At 33.8% G+C, this 24,005-nt stretch overlaps 1 protein-coding gene across 22 annotated transcripts in view; it reads right to left on the reverse strand.

The window, feature by feature from the left end:
* MKLN1 (muskelin 1) overlaps positions 1-24,005 on the reverse strand; it is a 335,447-nt gene that overhangs the window by 27,375 nt on the left and 284,067 nt on the right. For all 22 annotated transcript variants that reach the window (XM_063099596.1, XM_063099591.1, XM_063099577.1 and 19 more), the window contains 4 exons: positions 22,699-22,828; positions 5,021-5,168; positions 3,938-4,052; positions 948-1,087 (listed from right to left, as the gene is read on the reverse strand). In XM_063099596.1, the coding sequence (XP_062955666.1) occupies positions 948-1,087; positions 3,938-4,052; positions 5,021-5,168; positions 22,699-22,828 (533 nt within the window). The remainder of the gene's footprint in view (positions 1-947; positions 1,088-3,937; positions 4,053-5,020; positions 5,169-22,698; positions 22,829-24,005) is intronic.

Consider the following 24,005-nt stretch of genomic DNA (forward strand, 5'->3'; position numbering starts at 1 on the left):
TGTGTGTGTGTGTGTGTGTGTGTGTGTGTGTGTGTGTGTGTGTGTACTGGTTAAGTGGTGACCACTGGAGTCAGACTACTCAGAATCAAATTCTGGCTCTGTCACCTACACTTGGCTGACCTGAGATGAGTTATATGATCCATTTTTAAATGCATCTGTTTTCTTCTTTTATAAAATAGTGATAATGGCAATACCTACTCCATTGGCTTATTGTAAAAATAATATGCAGGTCTACCACACAATAATTGTTCAATAAATGGGAGTTATTACCATCATTAAAGGCTTCCTCCTTCCAAACTACAAATTTTTATTACCATGTAGCACTATTAATAACCAAAAGGACAGGTACACTTTTCTACATTTTTTTAATAATTTATTACCTGTTAGGCTAAAAAAGCAAACATAACTCAGGAGATATATATATGAAAATGTTTGACTACATGATTTTGCAATTAAATAGCAACAGTAATGATGTAAAACTATAACTATAATTTGAAGTTGTATTGTGAAACATCAAACCATAAAGATATTATACAATCAACTATATCACCATATTCACTGTCAAGAGAGTTATCAATAAGTCAGGCATATATCAATACCCTGTGGCTGATCTAATCTGTAGTGATTGGGACTTGAGTTACTCCAAAGTAGGCAAATCACCTTCACAGAAATTCTTTTCTTCATTATTTTACCTGTTGCAAAATTTCATTTGTTCTGTATTTAGAAATTTTTAGCAACAGTATCTATCTTCACTTTGTATCTTCCTATGAAAGAAGAAAGCAAAAACAAGTAGAATAACAGGGCATTTATAAAATTCATAATCTTCACAGTATTTATACTGTCTTGTCATTAAATTTGAAAAGAGAAAGTCACACCTGCAAAGCTAGGTAATACCAACAAATAGCTGATAATGTTAATTAAAAGTTTTCACCAAATTATTTTTATACCTGTATTTTCTTATGAGGTACTTGCAATGCCTCAGTAAGTAATCTTTTGAAGGTCTGCACAACTTCAGTGACCAGAAGTCATCTAATCTCATTTTTGGAGAGCAAGATTTTCCTGGATTCCCACCAAATAAATAATGAACCTGTAATAAACAAAATGAATAAGATTTTTAAAAATGCATACTCAAGAAACTACAGAAACCACAGTAAAATTTCTTCATTTTGGTAGCAGTTTATAACAGGCTAGCCTTATGTGTATAAAGAAATAAAAAATTACTGCATTTTTACCAAAGGCTTCTCTTGATTTTTCTCAAGTTTCCATTTTACTTTAAAGCACTGTGGCTACGTTCTTAAACTACATTTTATACTAAAATGAGTTGTATTACCACAATTACCATGACAGTGGAAGACATGAAACAAAAGCAATGACAGAAAGAAACTAATCCAAGATAGAGTTTGCTGAGGACAAGAAATAATGGGGATTGTCAAGGTAATCAGGTGTTAATCATAATAACAAATGATATCCTTAATAAAGCTCTGATACACATGCTGAATTATTAAAGGTCCACAGTCAAGTCAACCAGAGCCTTAAAAATTTTTTCAACATCTTAATTTTGCTTTAACCTAAATGCCAAATATTAAATGATACATATAATTTGTAAAATAACTTTTAAAATATTATTCCATTATTCAATTAATACCAAAAGAGAAAACAAAAGGAACCTGGGGACCCGAGGCATGGAGAAGGGGATCAGGCCCAGGCACACCGTGCCAGCACCTTGGGGTCCACCTGGGGACCTGAGTCATGGAGCCGGAGACTGGACCCTCCTCTCACAACCAGGCACACCATACCAGTGCCTCAGGGCTCGCTCGGAGACCCAAGGCATGGAGAAGGGGACAGGACCCCCCTCCCACAACCAGGCACACTGCGCCAGTGCCTCGGGGACCCAAGGCATAGAGAAGGGGACCAGACCCCCATCCCACAACCAGGCACACTGCATCAGTACCTCAGGGCCCACCTGGGGACCCGAGGTATGGAGAAGGGGACCAGACCCCCCTCCCACAACCAGGCATACTGCACCAGGGCCTCAGGGCCCACCCAGGGACCAGAGGCATAGAGAAGGGGACCAGACACACCCCACAACCAGGCACACTGCCAGCACCAAGGAGCATGCCAAAAACATCACCTCCATGTGGTTGGCCCACCACAGCTACCACAATAATTATGGCTGCCCCAAAAGCAACTACACGCCACAACCACCATGCAGATGGTCCGCCAACCACTGGAGTGCATTCACACAAGGAGAGTCACCAGCAGAGATAAAGAAGAGGATGTCTCTCTCCACAAAGCCCATTTCAGAGTGACAGAAGAAGCATCTACTCTACGATAATACTGGGGGACATGATCACACCTCTCAGCATTGGACAGATCATCTAGGCAACAAATTAACAGAGTGATGGAGCTTGGATGTGTTGTCCCCTCCAAAACTCATGTGGAAATTTGATCCCCAGTGTGGCAGTGTTGGAAACTGATTGAGTCATGGGGGCAGATCCCTCATGAATGGATTAATGCTCTCCCTGGGGGTGGGGGTTCTGAGTGAGATCTTACTCTATCCAGTTCCCGCAAGAGCTGGTTGTTTATAGGACCTTGGCTCCTCTTCTCTCTCTCTCTTGCTTCCACTCACCATGTGACCTGCTGTACCCACCAGCTGCCTGCCACTTTCTGCCATGAGCAGAAGTAGCCTGAGGCCCATGCCAGATGCAGCTGTCCCAGAATTGTAAGCCAAATAAACCTCTTTTCTTTATAAATTACCCAGTCTCAGGTATTTCTGTTATAGCAACACAAAATGGGCTAATAGAGTAACCATTATTCTTTCAGAAGGAGAGAAGAAATCTAGGGTAATTAGAGGAGGGCAGGGGGAGGGACTGCGGAAAGGGGACAGATTGGAGAAGGGGCATAAAGAATAATAAGATTTGTAACAATATATATGCTAGTAATATTGATTTGATCAACATATCTAAATGTTGAACCCCCAAAATACATATAATCAATTTTGATTCAATAAATAAAATTTTAAATATATATGTATTACTCCATTAACCAATTAATACCAAAAAAGGAAACAAAAGGAATGTAATGATTTCACTATTAATTAGGCTTTTAATGTTCATTCTGTACTGTACTTAGTTAGACAAAGTGTTAAAATATTACCAGAAATTTTGAAAACATTTATATTTCCTGGTTTTATACAATAGAGATATTTCTGTCCTACAGATGAAAATTAACTTACCCCTTAAATTGGGAGACACTAAGAGAAAGGGCTTTTATTCACTCCCATGGTGTCTTTTACCTATAGGTCTCAAACTACAGCACAGAATTTAAATAACCATCTATGGCCTAAACAGAAAGAATCAGGGTCTGCTAGCAACTTACTATATAATCTGAGTCCAATCACTAAACTATATGTTAAGTTTAAGGGAGAAATAGTCACGAACACTTAGTGACACTAAACTTCAGAAAGTAAGACTGTCTTCACAAGGCTGATGGAAAAAGAGATGTCACTCATATATATGAAAAATAAAGATAAAAAGAGTTCTTATACAATAGGGAAAATTTTAAACCAGGAAGTTATATACCTGGTCCTTTTCCTATCATGAGACAAGGTACCTGAAATGCTGAAAACTGAACATCTTTTACTTGGATATTCACATTGTAGAATCGATAGTCGATGCTATGTATCTGATCTGAGCAGCAAAGCAGCAGCCACTATTTTCAAAATAGGAAAAGTGCCAAGAAATGCAGATTATGCTAAAATGTTTACTCTCTTAAGGAATTTTAGAAGTGATATTGAATGCCTGCTACATATGTTCTATTGTATGTCTGCTATGTGTTACAACCTTTTATTCAAATCCACTTAATCAGAAACAAATATTTGGGGATTCTTTCAGATTGTAGGCCATGGAAAATTCACACATCAGTGTAGTTAGCATACCTTGTGTAACTCATCATATACAAGCTGATGGGCAAATCTTGGACATGGTTCTTCCTCTTGAAGACTTTTACTTGGGTTATCTTTTGCAGCTTGATCATTCTTATAGACGCAAGACCTGCAAAACATTGCTTTTAAGGCATTCTGTCCTAGAAAATTACCAGCAAACATACTGTTAATACAACTGTATCAAGCAAATTAATTGCATGTCCAATTACCAACAGAAAAAAAATTTGAATTTGTTCACATCAAATCTTAAAGTTCTCGTCACTCTCATAAAGTAATCTGAATTTGTTAGAACTGACTTCTAAAGTTCTTTTAATGTCCAACAAATAATTCACTTAAGAAGAACCTACTTCATGTTATGAAATAAAAACAGCACACACAAAGGCTCAAATTAAAGGCTGAAAGAGATGCTATCCTGTCTATCTATATGCAATAAAAAGACTTGCAGTAGACTGCTTTCCTCTTAACTGTAAATAAACATCCTATTTAGAAAATAATAAATTCCTTACTTGCTGAGCACTACTCTCCATTACTGAATGGACAAAGTTCTCTAAAGTGCCTCTGTTCTGTAGAATATTCATTTATGGAGCAATCACAGAATGTTAGAGCTGGATCCCCTGGGCCAGTATTTCCTGAAGCAAAACATGCAGCACCAGTTCTGTGAGATGCTCAATGACAAAAGGGTCCTGGTTTGGAAATGCTAAGTAATAATGTCCCTACACTGTTCTAGTCAAACCTCATCATTTTATAAAGACTGACCTGGGGACATTAAAAAAGCATTATTTTCAACTGCTCAAGTGCACACATCTACTTGGTAGCAGAACCTAGACTAAAATACAATTCTCTGACTCTCAGACCAGGAACCATCTATTAATTGAATACAGAGGTAAAATTCATTCATCGAACACCATTGTACATCTATACATTGATATTGATTTTTTCCCCAATACTGACTTTTAATTTGTGAAGTTGTACATACACAAATTAACATAAGCCTCCTTTTTCTCTCTTCTTTTGAATAAACCAACACCCTCAAATAAATGCTACATTGGGATTATAGCACAAGCAAGAGTTCCTTACCAACTGTTCCTCACAATGTCATAAATCCAGAATGAATTTCTGACATTCTCTTCCCTCTTTTCCTTGTCTTTGCTGAGGCCAGATAAGACATGTATTTCATTCAGTTCTGGATCAATAGTTGCTCTTTGGGTAAATCCTGTCATTGGAACTATAAATTGAAGGAAAAAATAAGATGGCAATACTCATGTTACAGAGAAGATTAGTACTTACTCATTGTAAGATTATACATCCTTATCCTGCTTTATGTGTCCACAGTACTTATCTTCTAACACAGTATATAACTTTTTTATTGAACAATAAATAATTGCTTATTGCTTTCTCTCTCCTCTAGAATGTAAGCTCCACAAAGGCAGCAATTATTTTGTTTGCTATTTTGTTCCCAGTGCCTAGAACAGTGCTTGGCATATAATAATTACTCAACTACTTATTGAAAGAATAAATGAATGTCAACTACCAGAATGGAGCTAGAGGGAGGAACAAGGTAGAAAGAGGTATGCAATGTAATCATTTTTATATGATGAAGGAAAGGGTAATGCTTTAATTAACTGATTTATTATCTGGGTCAGGTCTTATTTACTAGTGGAGATACGATATTTAAATCTTGACCTGGAAAAACAAAAAGCTGACAGAAAGTGAAATGCAGCATTGTTTAACAAGATCAGAGTCATTTAAAATATCTGTTTATGACATACAATAATTTCCAAGAAAAAAGTTAAAAATTCTGGGGTGTAATATGCCATTTTGTTTTGCTTAGTGGCTTGAACTCCCCAGGGTTAATAACATTTTGTTTTTCTAAGAAATCCATCAATTAAGTGATGGTCATTCTGCATTATCCAGTAATTTGTAAAACACTGATATGGAAAATGCAAATTTTTCTTATCATTCTTATTTGAAAATATCAGTTGAAATATAATCTTATATACACGAAGTGCACCTTATCGACTCATCTGCTTCACAACATAATAGCCATGATCTAAAACAATGTCATTGTTTCAACACTGCAATGCTTTTACCCATGAACAATTATCACATACTCAAAAAGCTAAACAAACATCATACTTAAGTAAAATATTTAAATCAATTGAGAATACGATTACATGAGATGCTAGCTATATTGATTTTGATTCTTCTTTACCTACTGTAGCAGGGCCAAATAATCCAGTTATTTTTCCATAGTTTATCTCAAATTTATGTGTCCTTTTTACATTCCTATTCAATAAATTTGGGACATTTTAAAGATTATCTAAATGCATTCTACAGTAAATATATTAGAAAATTATATACACACACAAAACAATATATAATTTGTATGCACACATATACATTTATATTTATACATACATATATATTGATCTAATCTTAATAATAACCTCAACTCTCATGTCATAGTCTTTAGTGGTTATATCAAATCTGGTATTTTAACAAGCCTTGAAAAACTTTGAAAAGTGATGTGCTGAGGTTCTGACCTCTGTTCCTCAGATAACCTTGGAAGAAAGATAAAACAGTGAAGAAATGGAACCACTTTCATAAGTGGGAGGAGTGGGTGATATAACTGCCTACCTTTATTGCACTTAAATTTCTTTATCCCATTTTGTCTTGATAGTGAGCCTCTGAATTAAAAATTTTATAACATGACTTGGCAAACTATGGCTTGATCTCGCCTGTTCAGGGTCGAATCAGGCCATGTCCATTCATTCGCATGTCGTTTTTGGCTGTTTTGCCCTACAATACCAAGTTTAAGTAGCTGCAACAGCAAATATATGACCTGTAAAGCTGAAAATATTTACATCTGGCTCTTTATAGAAAAAGTCTGTTGACTCTTGTTCTATAATCTTTTAAAATATTAAATATCAAGGAAGTATCACTTATATGAACCAATGCAATAAAACACTTACCCTAAAACACCTAGATAAAGACCCATTAAGGGAACAGAAATTTTTGGTTGGAATGGAAATTAGTGGAGAGGGCAAGACATTTTGAATTCTATAAAATAGTGTGTGTGTGTGTGTGTGTGTGTGTGTGTGTGTGTGTGTGTGTGTGTGTGTGTGTGTGTGTGTGTGTGTGTGATCAAAGAGAAGGGATTAAAGGAATACTCGGCTGGTGGGGGGGCATGCAAGAATGTAAGACCAAATTTTACATACTGTCACATTTTTCCTAGAACCAACATAGTAGTATAAGCAAGAAATAACAAGCATAGCCTCTCAAAAACAGGCCATGTCAGGGCAGGTTTACAATGCTCAGGGCAAGTTTACAATGCTCAGGGAGGTAAGACTACTATATTCATAGAATCTGTATTACAAGGAATTATTAAAAAATTGCTTTTATTACCAAACATACTACAAACTATACACTTCCCATTTCTTTGATCTTTGAAACTCAATATGCCTTTTACTCTGCATAATGTTGATTTTGTCTCCAAGTTACAAATTCAAAGCTATTATTGACTTTTTCCCAATTTTACAGAAATCTAATTCATTTTCCATACAATTCACTCACTTTATTTATTTATTTATTTTTGTCTTTTTCGTGACCGGCACTCAGCCAGTGAGTGCACCGGCCATTCCTATATAGGATCCGAACCCGCGGCGGGAGCGTTGCTGCGCTCCCAGCACTGCACTCTCCCGAGTGCGCCACGGGCTTGGCCCACAATTCACTCACTTTAAGCATACAGTTTGTTTTTAGTGTATTCACACAGTTGTGAAATCACCCCAATCTAATTTTAGAACATTTCCATTATTCCAAAAAAGAAATCCTGTACCCATTAGCAGCCACTCCCCATCCCCTATCCACATCTCTCCATAGGGTGGCTTCATCGTTTCACATGTCCACCACCCAATACATGAAGATTACAATTTCTCTACATCCTCATCAACACTTGCTACTGTTCACCTTCTTTATTATAGCTATCTTATTGAATATAAAGTGGTATCTCATTGCAGTTTTGACATTCATTTGCTAATGACTAATGATGTTGATCATCTCTTTCTGTGCCTACTCACCATTTGTATATCTTCTTTGGAAACTCCCTGTCCATTTTTAAACTGTGCTATTTGCCTCTTTATTACTGAGTTCTAAGATTTCTTTATATATACTGATACAAGTCCCTAATCAGATACATGATTTGCAAAACTTTTCTCCCATTTTGTGGGTTATCTTTACATTTTCCTGATGGGGTCCTTTGAAACACAAAAATTTTTAATTATGATGAAGTCCAATTTATCTATTTTTTTGATCATTTGTGCTCTATTATTGATTTAGTGTTAGCTAGAGTTAGAGTGACATAGTAACTCATAATAAGGCATAGCTAATTAATATGCTAAGTGGCAAAACCAAGACATTGTTCTTCAAAGCAAGTAATAGCAAATTATAAACAAATGAAGTCTATGCTAATAAACCACTACATTCACACTGGCTTCACAGTCTCAAATGATTCCAAATCTATAAATCTTAATCTTGACAAATACTAATAAAATTCTGTAGGGTGTGGAAGAAAAGGTTAATTTTCTTGAGAGAGTGTTCTTTTTTAACAGCACTAACATCAAAGCTCTTAAAATATTTTTATAACATTATCCCTATTTATAAGATATTAGTAATTTACAACTTATAAACATCTGTTTGGAGTTACCTTGCTTATAATACAGAAATCACATCTGTGTTCAGCAGGTTTCTGACAGCCAGCGTAGGAACTTATTTACCAATTAATAAGTAGGAACTTATCATTACCAATCAGTAATGAGAATCAAAGCAGGAAATCTAGATTTCCCAATTAACTATGTCATTTCATGCGAGAAAAATCTGGGGATCTCAGTTTTCTCATCTAAAAATTTGAAGTTATCAAGATCAACTTACTGAGTCTCTTGAAGGCTGAAATTTTGTTGTTGAGATTAAGACTCAAGAGGGTGATAAGAGGAAAACTTTTAGTAATATTAATCATGAATACGCAAAGTGAGAGACTCTTGAGATACAGTGATAAATTAGGATGTTTTTTCATGATTGTAATGGGATGGATTAGAAGCAGATAGTAAGGAAATATCAATAAAGAGACATCATTTCCACCAAATGGATATCATCAGTGCAAGAAGAATAAATGTCATAAGTATAAAAAATGTCTGGACTATACAGACCAAACCTGGAGCAGAAACTTATGAAAAATGAGAGTAAACATACTTCACCAAGTTTTTTGGAGGTATCGAAATTTTTCTCTAAGAATATTCAAAAGCAAAATCTCGAGGTAAAAAATTTCTATTAATCCTTAAGTTTGCAGTCCTCTTCAAATATAATTTTTGTTACATATAAGACAAAGATAAATGTTTATATATAAAATATATGTTTGCATATAAATAGAAAAAGTATGAAAGAACATATACTAAACTATAAATTTGGCAGGATGGTGGTCTTAGAGTACTTTTAGTTTCTATTGCATAATATGAATTTTTCCAGTATATAATGCTTTTACAATCATAGGAAAACGAAAAAAGAAAAGAAATCCAAACCAAAATACAGAAAAAAACATATCTCAGTATAAGTACTGAGGACTCTTAGTAACAAGTGAAAAATTCACACCTTTCCAAATTTTTCATAAACAAAATTTTACTTTACTATCTGGAATGCTGTTATTTAGATGGAAAGGGGATGCATTCAGGTTTCAAAAGACAGCTTATGTGGTGCTTAAAAAAAAAATGTTTTAAAATCATTTTGCTGGAATGATGGTTACAAAACTAAAACCAGGCATTATTTTATAAAGAGTAAAGTATTTAAAATTTTTTCTCTAAAAAATAAAAATAAAAACTTATACCTTAGGAGTTCCCAAAGATCATGGGGTTAATTCAAACTGATACTGCATGTAACTATGTTAATGGCTTTTTGCCTAAATTTTACAAATTGCACTTAAGCTTAATCCCTTCTTCACCCCTTTTATATACAGTAACAATTTAAAAGACATTTCAATAAAAAAAATTTAAAGTTTTCAAATCTACCTTCAAAAGCAATCTAGATTTCTCTAAGAAAATATTAAATGAACATTTCTCTGTAAATCTAATTTGTTACCTCCTTTGTAAACAGAAGAGAAAATAACCTCTTCTCATTTTTAAATGAAGATTTTATGCATTCTTATTAAATTAAAATGCAAAAAAATCACATATATAAATGACATATATAAAACATTTCATATAAACATAAAAGAATTACAGTCTAGCAATAGTAGGTTTAGACTCTTGAATTTTTACTAAGGAAGCTTCTTATAAATTCTAAAGGTTAGGCCTTTTGGTTTCAGATAGCAAACTAACTTCATTATCCCTCTTTTCCATTACCCCACTGAATTGGTAGAAAAGATATTATAGCAAAAAGAATAATAATAATAGCACTAGAAAAGAAGAGAGTATATCAGAAGGTAAGAAATTCTGAAGAATCTTGGAAGATAGCAGTTGGGTTTATATTGACAAGAGAAATCACAGTCAAGAAAAAGAGAGCCCAACTCACCGGAAAGAAAAGATGGAAAACTTCCAAACAAATCAGCAAATACAAAAAGCAGAAGTAGACTGTGAGGAGGACTCCTGTGGAGAGCTTCTAATAAGGATATAGGGGCCTGAATAAGAATGAGAGCAGAGCTTAAAGTAACTCTTAAAGCAAAGCCGACTTACTCCCTTACAGGTCATCTGCTCTTCATCTCTGAAGTCTTTCAGAATTTTCTCTGTCTTTGATATTCTTAGTTGTACTTTAATATGACTAGGTATGCATTTTCCCTTATTTGTTCTATTTGGTATGGTATGAGTTCTTCACCAATCTGAAGCTTGCCATCATTTTTGAATTCTGGGAAATTTATCTCTTCAATTATTTCACCTTCTTAAATTTTTATTTTTCTTCCTTCTGGAACAACTTTTATGATGTCAGCACTTGTACAACTATTCTCCATAGCCCTTAGTTTTTCTTTTACATTTTCTCTCTTTTTTTTCCTGCTTCTTCCTGAGTGTTCATTCTAATTTTTCAATTGATTGATTCACTCATATCACCCTATTTATATTTGTTGTATTTTTTATTTCAATTATAGATTTCATATCTAGTATTTCCATTTGGTTCTTTTTTTATAATTTTTAGATCTTATTTCAAATTACACTAATAATATAATACATAATATATTATGTAATATAATACATATAACATATAATATATAATAATAGTATATAAAACATACTGTTACTTTATATCTTTAAGTATATTGATCATGCTTATTTTGAATTCTTAGTTCATCTATTTTAATAATTCTGCTTTAGGTATGTTGTCAGTTTATTGATTTCTTCTGAGATAGTTGCAGTCCTCAACTGTCTAGTTATGTTGATCTGTGAGGTAATATTTTTCAGGGAACCAGTTATTCTTTCTGGTAAGATTTACTGGGGAGAACTCAAAGGCCAGGCCTTAACTGGCATCAGTGTGAATTTTGCTTTAGTAACTATATGCATTGCATTACTTTTATAATAATTATAATAAAAATTAAAACTAGTTGAATAAAAATGGCCTTATCAAAAAACAAAAAGACCTAAAGGTCAAAACCAAGAAAACAGCTTTCATTCTAACACGCTATAACTATAAATACAGTCTTTTGTATTAATTTTTTTCCCAGGAAGAAAACAAGGCTATCTTTTCAATTTAATAGTTTCTAATGGATAGTAGTGTGGGGTGGAGGAGAGTGAGGACAGGAGATCTACAACATGTAATATTTTAAAAACTTTTAGATTCAATTGCCAAAAAGCTTGACTGAATGCCAGGAATCTTAACCGGTCTTTATAAACTGACTCACAAAGGGAAATTAATCAAGCAGATCATATGTTAATCATGAACACATTTTGAAAGGACGCTAGTCTGAGAAAACAGAGAATAAGAATTATGCAACAAACAGCTATCACTGACAACCTGTTATTTTTAGAGTTTTTCTAAGAAATTACAATGATAGCCCTTCGACTCTCCTATTTCTTCTTTAGCATCTTTAAAACTTAAAATAGGATAGCTAAAAGGGAAGTGAAAAAAAAAAGAAAAGATTTTATCTGACAGTCTGAATCACATCTTTTCTTTTTTTCCTTCCTTGACTAACCCAATAGGCAAATGGAGGTGATTACCAGAATTTTTAACATAAGGAAACCCCTGGGGGTGGGAGAGGATAAAGATACATGAAATATTTTTGAAGCCCCTTCAATTCTTGAGGAAGATGCATTTTTGCATTAGTTCATAAACTAATCTCAACTCTATTTTTGCTTCATGGCTCAATGCACATATTCATTATTAATTACTTTAGCCAAGACACAGGAAGAGAACAATTTTCAGAACTGTCACAGAAATATAAAACTTAACAGAAATGCTTTCCATGAATTCTCTATTTGTTAGGATATTTTCAGCTCCAGCTAAAAGAAATGAATTAATTAGCTACTATAACAAAATTCTACAAGTAGATAAGTTTCAGCAGTTCAACAAATCATGGTGCTATGTTAACATTTTGGCAATTTTCTTGGCCTTTCATTCATTTTTGAAAGTTGCCAGTAGCAGCTCAAAGCATCACATCCTTATATAGAACAACCAAAGCAGGGACAGAAAGTATTCTTTTAGCATCTATTTTCATTAGAGAAGACATTTTTCTCAAATGTCCTCTAGCAGACTTTCCTAATATCTCACTGGCAGAACTGGGTCAACATGGGAGGAAGGTAAAATGAAATAATCACCTAAAGGACAATAATGAATGGTTAAGACTAATCATGATTCACCCCCTGGGTCTGGGCAACTTGCCATTAAACAAAATTATGGTTTGGTTAACAAGAAAGGGCCAATTGTTGAAAGGGCTTGACGTTAAAGGGTTAATAATGAGAAGAAAGGGTAGGCAAACAACAGTATGTGCAACATTTTTATATTCTAAGTCTGAGACATTTTAAATGTTGGATGAGACCCTGTTAAGCACTAAACAGTAACTCCAGTTTAAAACTTCTATTATTTTACCTGAACCTGGGTTTCTACCACTCATTATTTACTTTTTGTAAAATTGTAACTAGCTTTTGACACTCAACAATATAGTATTTATTGATCTATCTCAGTTGTATTAAGCTACATCGAATTAATCTCATTGAATAGATCAACCATAGTTTATTTAATTGATAGACAAATAAATCAAATACCTAAATACAAAGTTGTTTCCAGATTTTTTCCTCTTGCAAATAATACTCCAATAAATATCTCTGTTTTTATTTTTTTGTAGCTTATATTTTGTGCAGCTGTACAAATATGTGAATAAAAAATTCCTGGGAATAATGCTTAAGCAAAGGGTATATATATTTTATATTTGAATAGATAATGGAACAGTACTCTCACAAAAGGGCTGCAACAATTTATATTTCATCCAGAGTGTAACAGGATATCTGTTTCCTCATGACCAATGCCAGCATCCACTAAGTGATCTTTTAATTTACAATTTAAAAATTATGAATGAAGCTGAGCATCTTCAGAAAGGTAAACTTACTGGCTAGTTCAATTATTTTTACTTTTAAGTATCTATTCATGTCTTTTGCCATTGTTCTATTGGAAGATTATCCTGTTTCACTGACTTATAAGAGCCACTTGTTTATAGCAGGATACTAAGCTTTGTCTTAGTTGCTAGTTTGTCATTATTTGATATTTAACTATTTTTAATATATACTTTTTTTAATTTGCAAAAAAATCAAACTTAATCACTTTCTTTATGACTTCCGGGTTTTATGGCATGTTTGGAAAGGTCTTCGCTCCATCCTAGATTAATTAAAATTATAATTTCATTTCTTAAGTATGAAACTTAGGTCTACCTAGAATTTGCTTTGGTATATGGAAGTCAACTAGTGATGATCCACATTTTCTTTTCTTTTTTTTTTTTTTAGTGCCAACTCTTAAGCAATGTATCAATATCATTTATTGTATAATCTGTTTTTCCTCTCTCATTGGAAATGCCAAACTTACCATATACTAAATTCTCATGTAGATTAACTTTTATACTATCTGTTCTATTCCATTCATTAATCTGTACCAAATTGTAGGTTTATAAATATCTGGTAGAGCTAGTACTACTTCATTACCTATCACTTTCAACATTGTCTTTAGTGTTCCTGCATGTTTGTTTTTATAGGTGAACTTTAATTCAAATTTACTATCAAATAACTTAAACTTTATATTAAAAAATATAACATTTTTATAAGCTTGTAACTAGCAAAAATACCTCTGGGAGGGTTGAAGAAAGAAATTAGGGAAAATTATTATTACTAAAAATTTTGAGAGAAAAAAAGTACACAATCAATTTTTATCAGAATAATGACACACCAAATATAAAAGATATTAAATAGAAAGCAATGAAGCCTAGTTACACCGAAATAAGTACTACCATTTTCTAGCTCCTTAACTAAGCTATGTTAATGAAAGCAAATAATTAGCTTCACAATCTTCTCTGTACTGCTGAATTGGACTTACTCAGTTAATTGGTAAAAGTATAAGAGGGTCAAAAACATAAGGACTTATTATACTATTTTTTTTAAATGTCAATAAGCACAACAAGCACATTCCCAGAGCAAAGACTTTGCTTTTAAGGTTTTCATGAAAATATATGTATAGATAAATCAGGTCTTGCAGACGTAACTCACATAGCCCTCATATGTTAGTTTCACAACCTGATAACAGCAGAAGGGAATGAAATTTAATTGTCAAAATTTTGGAGCTAGATGATGCCTTAAGATCAACTGGTCTAATCCCCTCATTTTTAGATGAATAATCAGGCCCAGGGAAGTTATATAACTTTGCCAAAGTTGCAGAAGGACGAATGGCAGACCCAGATGAAGAGAGACCAAGTCTTCTGATTCTCAATTCACTATTCTTTCAAGTATACCAATCTGCTACAATGGTTAGAACAGAATGGAATAAACAATGGCAGATGTGGGAAAATAGAGTCCACAGAGTTTAAGGAACAAAAACAAGTAAACAGATGACTACTATAGAACAGGAATCAGGTTGTAAGAGCTTTCTATCACCAATGCTTAACTTGGCACCTGGCACATGGTGAAGGCTCAATATATGTTTCTTTGAATACAGATATGAGAAAGTACTTCTGTTATAATAGACTGAATTTCCACAGTAAACTTTAAAGCTCTGGTGGTATGACAGGCCATCTTCTAAACATAATTTTCAATTAGTGTTAAATACAGAGCTTACATATGGGGAGTCTGCTAAACTCCTTGTGTTCTCAGTCTTATTGCCAAAAGTTGTTCAGAAATAAACCCAAATTTTAGATATGCTGAAATTTGATGTAATTATGTGTTAGACACAATACTAATAAATTCCTTCTTTCTAAGCAGCTGCCAATCCATTGATTTAAATTATAATCTTCTGAGGGGAGCATAAAATTATTATACTGTGGTTAAAAAACAAAACAGTTGAAGTTTCTTCAGATTTTGAGATGTTAAATCTGAGATGGTACATTTAGATAATTACAAAGAGCAATGATTTAAGATTTTATAGTATCTGACACAATACAAAATTATAACAGAAAGTAGCAATTTACTATTTGATATACCATCTCTAATTGATGTTCTCAATAGTTCAAACAAATTTCTTTTATGATTTCAAACAATCCAATTTGAAACACATTATAAATGCAGTTTTAACAAAGAATTCACATTACTAAATCATAGATAAACACAGTAATTATATGTTAAGTCCATTTCAAATTACAGTAATTAACTATAGTAAAAAAGGTTTAGAAGAACAGTTAATAAACAATAGAAGGGGTAAATAAGGTACAGAGCATCTACATAATGGATAAAATTAGTGTTTCCTAAGAATATTTAATAATGTAGGAAATTAAATAGTATCCTGCTTTGTTCTTAAAAGGACTTTTCATGGCTTACAAAATAAGTAGCAGTCTAGTAAGACAAAATAAAATGTAAATGTACTTTTTAAAGTGAAGTAAAAATAATTCTATGGGAGGACAATTTGATATACCATAGTTCTGATGTGAAGTTTTCTGAATAGTCTAACTTATTAATCCAGTAAAAGATCTTTATGAGATCTAGAGTAATGAAAAGACTGAATGTTCTTTAAGAAATAATAAATAAAATCTGTATATTTCAGCTGAACTTTTCACAGGTTTTGAAAAGCGGAGTCAAGATTACACTTCTAGACGAATTCCTAGAATTTTGCTAACAATTAAGGCTAGAGCCATGTGCTTTAACTTCTAACCTGGGCTTGAAGAGTTAGACAAGAATGGGGAGACAACGATCTACAAGCTAAGATCTGAAAGGTGAGCGAAAGTTAGCTAGATTTTGGAAGTGGGAGGGAATGATTCATGTAGGGGTAATAGCATGGGCAAAAACCCACAGGCAAGAAGAACTATGCTGTCTGTAAGAATTTAATATTCTGTGGTCTTGAGACAATGAAATGATTAAAACATTTTAAGTAAGGAAAATATTTTTTTTTTCAGATATTTTCTTATCTTAAATTAGCATTAATCAAAAGATAAGGTTGTTAATTTACTTCTTTCTCCTCCCCATGCACAACTACTGTATAAGCTCCATGAAGATAGAGGCCCTAATTCACAGTTGTATTCCAAGTACTTAGGTTATTAACATGGTACCTCGCAGGTGGCCAAAAAATATCTCTTGAATAAATGTTAAGACATATGGTTCTGTTCTTAATCGGTAATACAGAATAGCTGTATTCTACTTGCAGTGTGGAGGATGAATTGGTGGGGATAGGTGGGAGACACAGGGAGAGAAAGACTAGAGAAAGAGGCCAAACAGGTGAAGACAGCCCAAACCAGTACATAGTGAAGCAGCAATGAAAATAGAAGAGGGAGGAAAAACTGACATTACTCAATGATGATTACTGGATAAATCATTAACCTGAGGGTAGTATTGACATCCTCTTGTGCAAACTGAAGCACCCAACAGTAATTACAAATGACAAATTACAGGGTTAATCCATCCATTCACTGAGTAGCCATGAGCAGGGATTCTATTTTCCTTAAAATATAATTTTGGTCACTTACAAATGTGGAAATGAAGGCTGAGATGTTAGGTAACTTGCCTAAGGTTACGTGACCAAGGACTGAAACAGGCTCTGGATAGGTAGAATCACCGTTCTCAAAACTGATTACATACTAGAATTCTCTAGGAGAGAGAAAGGAGAAGGGAGAGGCATGGAGAAAGGAATAGAAAGAAAGGAAAAGAAGGGAAAAGGAAGGAAGAGAGAGAATAAAGGAGGGGTTGGGGAGAGGAAGAGATGAGAATAAAAAGAAAGAAAAACAGAAAAACAAAGTAATTTCAGTTTTACTCTAATATGCCTACAGAGTCACTGAAGTTCCTCAAGTCCAAGTATAACTGCAACAGTTCTAACTGGAAAATTTTTTCCAAGTAGTCCTAATCAGATGCTATACTCTGCCATAAAACACCCACTGTACATATAGCCTTAGAACAATGCAACTCATAGGAATATTGTCAAAATTAACCACTTGGAAAATGTACACCTAGACAAAAGAGTGACATTTTCAAAACTTAAATTAGATCAAGACCCTGACTTCAAACCTTTAAATAGCCTATTTTATTTAAGAAAAAAAAAAAAAATCTAAACTTCTTGGTTTTTTTTTTTTTTTTTTTTTTTTGTCGTTTTTTCGTGACCGGCACTCAGCCAGTGAGTACACCGGTCAGTCCTATATAGGATCCGAACCCGCGGCGGGAGCGTCGCCGCGCTGCCAGCGCAGCACTCTACCAAGTGCGCCACGGGCTCGGCCCTAAACTTCTTGTTTTTGTAGAAGGCTCATATATAATCAGACTCATCTATGTCTCTAACCCCACTTTATACCAACTTTCCCCATCTTCAATTTGCATTAGTCCTTTTTTTGGAACACCCAAAGTTCTTTCCTGCTTTGGAACTTTGTACTTGCTCATCTCTTAGTTTTTCACATGGTTCTTCCTAATTCTTTTTTTCTCATCTTAAATCTTAAAGATTACCTCCTCAGAGAGGTTTCCCAAAACACTCTATCTAAATAGATCCTCCCACATTACACAGTACCATGGTATCCAATTTATTTTCTTCACAGTACTTAGAACACAACTGAAGGTCTCTCTCCACTGAATGTGAGTCCTGTAAGCGAAGGGATCTTATCCCCCAGGTCCATAGATGAATCCCTGAACAATTGTTTTAGTGCCTAAAACAATACTTGGCATATAGAAGACAATGAACTAGGTAGGAAAGAAGGAAAGGAGAGAGACAAACTTAAATGCTAATAGATGATCAACAAATATTATTAAATTAATGAATGAACTTGTTTGCACTGTGGGATAATTCACCATAAACTAATTAAAAATTGAATAATGCACAGTAAAATAGGTGATTGTGATTTTAGAAAAGTTGATTGCAGCAGTAATTAGGGAATGAATCCACTTGTCTTTTCTACTAATACCTCTACTAATACCCCATAGTAATAAAACCGTAATGATGAAAACAATTACCACAAGTTAATGTAAATACAGCAAAATATAAAATTGTGCCAAATTTTATGCAATAAACACATTTTTAAAAAGACTAGAAGTAAACACATCAAAATCTTAACAGATTATCTCTGGATGGTTTGATACATTTTCTTATTCGCATCATTCTATATTTTTCAAATTCTGTACAATGAGCATATTATTACTTTTATAATCACAACAAAATTCAACAAAAAGAACTATCCCACTTCGCTAGCTCTAAACCTAGCCATAACTATGACTAAATTATTACAACAATCAAATTTTCAAATTTTCAAATGATAGTCATTAAAGCCTACTTATTATAGTGACTTTTTTTTTTACTAGCTCTCTGCCACTATCACCCTTTGCCACTTTTTTTCTTCTAATCTTGGGAAGTAGTTTAGAATGATGGAAAGAACACCTGTGTATTCAGACATCTAAATCGCAACTCTACTTAGTTCTGTAATGCTGAACAGATTACTTCAATGATTTCAATTTTTCTCTTCTTATAAATGGTAATAATACCATCAAGATATTCTGGCATATGGTAGGGTCTAAATAAAGAGTAGCTATTATATTCATCAGAATATTATATTATCTACTAGCCAGGCTATCAGCACTTTGAGAGACTATGATCACCTTGTTCCACTGTATCCTTAATCTAGCACTGAGCTGGTATGTTATAGTTTTCAACATATATGTGTCACTTCTATTACTCTCTTCACTACCTTTTCATGGAGAGCTATATTAGTAGAGGGAATATTACCTCTCTCCTCCTAGTTATTTTAATGAAAAGTTAGAATAACTCTTAAAATCCAGAGGATATCAAAGATTAAATCAAATACCTCCTCACCACCCTATGGCAACAAAATAAAATGAGTAAAACAAATAAAACAGGCAATTTTAGACAGGGCAATGTTTTAGCCATTTAGGTCTATATTTCTAAATCATATGCTTAAGCAGGTATTTTGGACATCACCTACTGACTTCCTGTTATAGTAGATAAAGATTTTTACTACTCCTATGGTACCATCCCATTAAATTTTATCCCAATTTTTGGTTAAATGTATTACATTATTATGATTAAGGAAATACTGGTCACTATAGAGTGAAGAAATTTACTGTGATGATGTTACCTTTCTTATAAAAATTTCTGCCTCCCTATTATGTTCCTATCCTTAATCTTTTACATCAGATGCTATTTATCCATCAACAGCTTTTTTTTTTTTTTTTTACGGCTGGCCAGTATGGGGAACTGAACCCTTGACCTTGGTGTTAAAAGGCCACACTCTATCAACAGCTTTTTACTTGAAATGCTCAAACATATCTACTGAGCCTACTTTTATCTGGAAACCTCATTTTTGGTGAGGAAGAAAGGTTTACTTTCCTACAACCTCTCGCTCCAATTTGAATGAGATGTGCCTTAGGTTTGTTGTGCAGATATCATCGTGCGAAGCCCCTTTATTGCTTTCCTGTGTTGGATCCTCTTTTTCCTAGCTTCTATGTTTTCTTTTTAGTTACTTTTACTCCTTTTTGTTAGTGTATATGGCGTAGTAACTTCCTAAGAAAGAGTGCATAAAAGGTCTATCAGTTTTTAAATCTTGTGTAGCACACACCGCTGACTGCATTATCCAACAGCCATTTCCAAACGTTCCCCAGTGCACTATATAAAGGCTGGAAAAGCTAAATATTTGCTTTCCCAGGCCCTCTTGAAGCCAGGTTTCACAGTTATACTCAATGAAATGTAAGTAGAGGCCTGCCAGGAGCTTTCTGGGCAAGTTTTGCTTTTCTTCCTTTTTTCCTAGTCAGAACAAAGGCATGATGTTTGAGGTGCTTCAGACAACTTGCCACCAGGTGACTATAATCTTGTGTTAAAGAGAGCTAACAGGAAGACAGAACATGGGGGCCTTAATGACACTGTTGAATCATCACATCAGTCCCAGATTGTCTACCTCTCGGTTTCTTGTTCTATGAAAGAAAGAATTCCATATTTGTTTAAGCCATTATTTACTGAGTTTTCTAGTACTTGCAGGCAAACACATTCTACTGATACACCTTGCATATATGAAAATAATATTCCTTCTCCCTTGTTTCATTGTTTTGGCTATGAATAGAATTCTAGGTTGATGATAATTTTCCCTCAGAATTTTTAAAACTCTGTTCCCCCTTATCTTATAACTTCTAATGTTGCTGAAAATTTCTGTATCATTCTAAGTCCTGTTTCTCTGAATATACCTTGTTTTGCTCTAGAAGCTTTCAGGACCTTCTCTTTGTGTCTGATATGTGAAAGTGCACAATGCACAACAATGTGCCTTGAGTTTGAGACAGCTGTGTGGTTTTTGTAGTTTTTTAAAAAAAACTCAATGTACTGACTTCTGTAGGGGGCCATTTATAATCTGGAGACTGATGCTTTTCAAACTGGGGAAATTTTCTAATATTTATTTTATAGTCCTGTCTCTTCTATTTTCTTTGTTTTCTATTGTTGAAGAAACTCTCGTTAGTTCAATATTGTACTTCCTGAATTGATTTTTTTAAGATCCTTATTTTCTCCAATTTCCATCCCTGTCTGTCTGTCTACTTTTTGGGAGATTTCCTTTTGTTGATCTTACAACTCTTCTACTTTTTTAATTCTAACAAAATTTTTTTCACAAAAGCTCTTTCTTAGTCTCTGATCTTTCACTGCACCCTATTATCATTTAATGGGTACAGTATCTTTTTCTCTAAAAAAGGGGGTATTTATTATTACTATTACGTTCTGCGCATTACTTCAGATTTGTTTTCAGGTTTGTTTTGTTTTTGTCTCTCTCTTTCATGGTAAAAGTACTAACATAGAAGATGTTTGACTGACTATCCATTAAGAGTGAAGAAATAAAAAGTTAACTGAAAACTGTGTGTGCACAGTGGGCAACACTGTAAGAGGACTGGACTGTGAAACTGGCCATTGTATTGGGAAGTAGGCAGCAAGATCAGCCATTTTACTGGTGGGGTGGCGGTCTCCAATATCAGTATTTGGAGATCTTTTCTCTGAGGCCATACATTTGCTCCACAGAAGGTGATTCCAATCTTCTGCCAGGAGGCATATGCCTGGCATCATGAGAGCAGGTAATTGGTTATAAACCCCACTCTGCAGTATACAGGTTTACTTCTTCTATTTTCTCCCATGTCACCTCTGTCTCCACAGAGCCTCTATCATTCCATTTCCCCCAGAAAATAAACCTCCAGCTTTCCGCCTAGTAGAAAGGATGGGAGTAGGGTCCTGGGGGTCAAACTACTCCACATGCAATTTTTAACTGTGGTGCTATGTTATGTTTTAGATATTAACAACTATTTTAATTAAAAAATCTTTCAGTTGTTTTTGTTTATTTTAGAAGATGTTTGTATTAATCAACATAGCATCCAGAAATGATACCTGAGACAGTTTTTAAATTCTCATTTTGTAAAAGAGCCAACAATAAAAAGACCTATTTTATAAATAACAGCTAAAAGGAAAAGCAAGTTTACCTAATTTCTCATCCTATTGCTCAAATTAGGCATTTTAAACCATTGGGCCCTAATCAAAGTCACTCTTCTGCATACAGTAATCACAAGCAAAGGAACCACTATGTAGGACACCTGTATATATTATCAAAACAAGACACTTTTGAGAATGAATGGGGCACTATTAACAATTATGCCAGGGCAATATGCACAAACTGGGCAAACCTGTCACCCTATTATTAGAAGAATAACTTCTTAAACGCTGAGTTTGTAAACTTGTAAGTTATTACCAATCACATGAAGTTCTCTCTTAGAACACAGACATGTGCTACTATGCTAGTGCCTAATACACAGGTCACTATAGTGAAAACAGAAGGTAGAAAGGATTAGCAAATATAGAATATACAGTTTGTAAGACTAATTCTTGCAAAGGCTGCCCCCTCCAACGAGCACGCACGCACACACGAATTCCTTTAGAAATTCATGTATTATCCTTCTGCTCAAAGGAAATAATAACTCATATTTTTAAACAGAACTGGATAAGCTGATATGCTGGTAGAGTTTTCTTCATCTTACTCGGAATAACTTCATTTAAATAAATGTGGAAAGGATTAAGAACAGTTAGAAAGAAAAGAAAATGGACTATAGTTTTCTACCTAAAGTAGTTAGGACATGAGAGAAGAAATCACTAAATGCCCTTACCCATCCCAGAGTCTTTCTTGGTGCCATCTGAAATTATGTCTACATGATCAGAGTCCACATCATAACTAAAGAAATCATTCAAATAGGTCTTTGATCGCTGGCCACCAAATACATATAAGCAACGATTTTTCTGAAAAAGAAGAAAAAAAGGACAAAGGAGAGAAAGCTTTCACTTCCATGAAGAATTCAGAATGATCCATTTAAAATTTAAACCTCTACAAAAGTAACTTTATGACAGATCCCATGCAACCCAGTACTATGCTGGAATAAAAAGGAAAGAGAAAGTTTTCTATATATTACTAAGAGGTGATCTCTAGGATATCCTGTTAAAGTTAAAGCAATGTACAGAATAACGCATACAGGTGCTGCCTTCATGTAAGAAAGGAGAAAAAGGAGTATCTGTGTATGAGAGAGAGAAAGAGAGAGAGACAGAGAGAGAGACAGAGTGAGTGTGTTCACTTCTTTCTTCAAAAATAAAGGAAGGATTTTTAAGAATCCAAATAAAAGACAGCTACAGGGGAAGAAACAGTGCAGGAAGACAGGGTTAAAAACCTTGACATACGGTTTTAACTTTAGAAAACAAAATTAACTCAAAAGAAAGAAATCTCTGAAATTTGAAAAAAAATCATGAAATAAATAAACCTATTTGTATATAAAGATATGACCACAAAGACATGACCACACAGAGAAATATTATTTCTAGTGACTTTAATTCACACTTTTGGACTATCCATACCTAGTGGGTTATATCCTCAACAAAAAAATTAGCAGAAAACAATTTCACAAGCATCCAATAATTCTGTTGGTTGTTTTGTTAATTTGAAAACCATTAGACAAAGCAAGTAATATAATATTGTTATTATAAAGCAGGATTTTAATTTTGAAAGAAATATAAATAAAAAAATCAAAGACATTAAGTAGAAGATAAAAAATCTTCCATTTGAATTGGACATATCAGTATGAACCCATGATTAATTTTTCTCTTACTAAAGAAATATATATGTATATATAAGGGGGAGGGAGTTCCCACTGGCCAAAAACAGAGAAAAATTTGAGCATAAAAAAGAATAACTATAGCACTAAATTTAAACACATCAAATATATAAAAATTCATCAGTTTATAATAATACTTTTTATAATACCTCATTGGAGGTATAACTTTGGAGCCTCAACTCAATCATATGAAAATCAATAAAGGAAAAGAATCAAACATTTATACAGTCTATTCTGTATGGTTTGCATTTTAGGGTAAGCAAATAGTGAGGGGAAGTTTTTTATAGAAGAATCACAGTCAATAAGTGCAGAAG

Source organism: Cynocephalus volans, chromosome 6, assembly GCF_027409185.1.
Source record: "Cynocephalus volans isolate mCynVol1 chromosome 6, mCynVol1.pri, whole genome shotgun sequence".
Classification (NCBI taxonomy): Eukaryota; Metazoa; Chordata; class Mammalia; order Dermoptera; family Cynocephalidae; genus Cynocephalus; species Cynocephalus volans.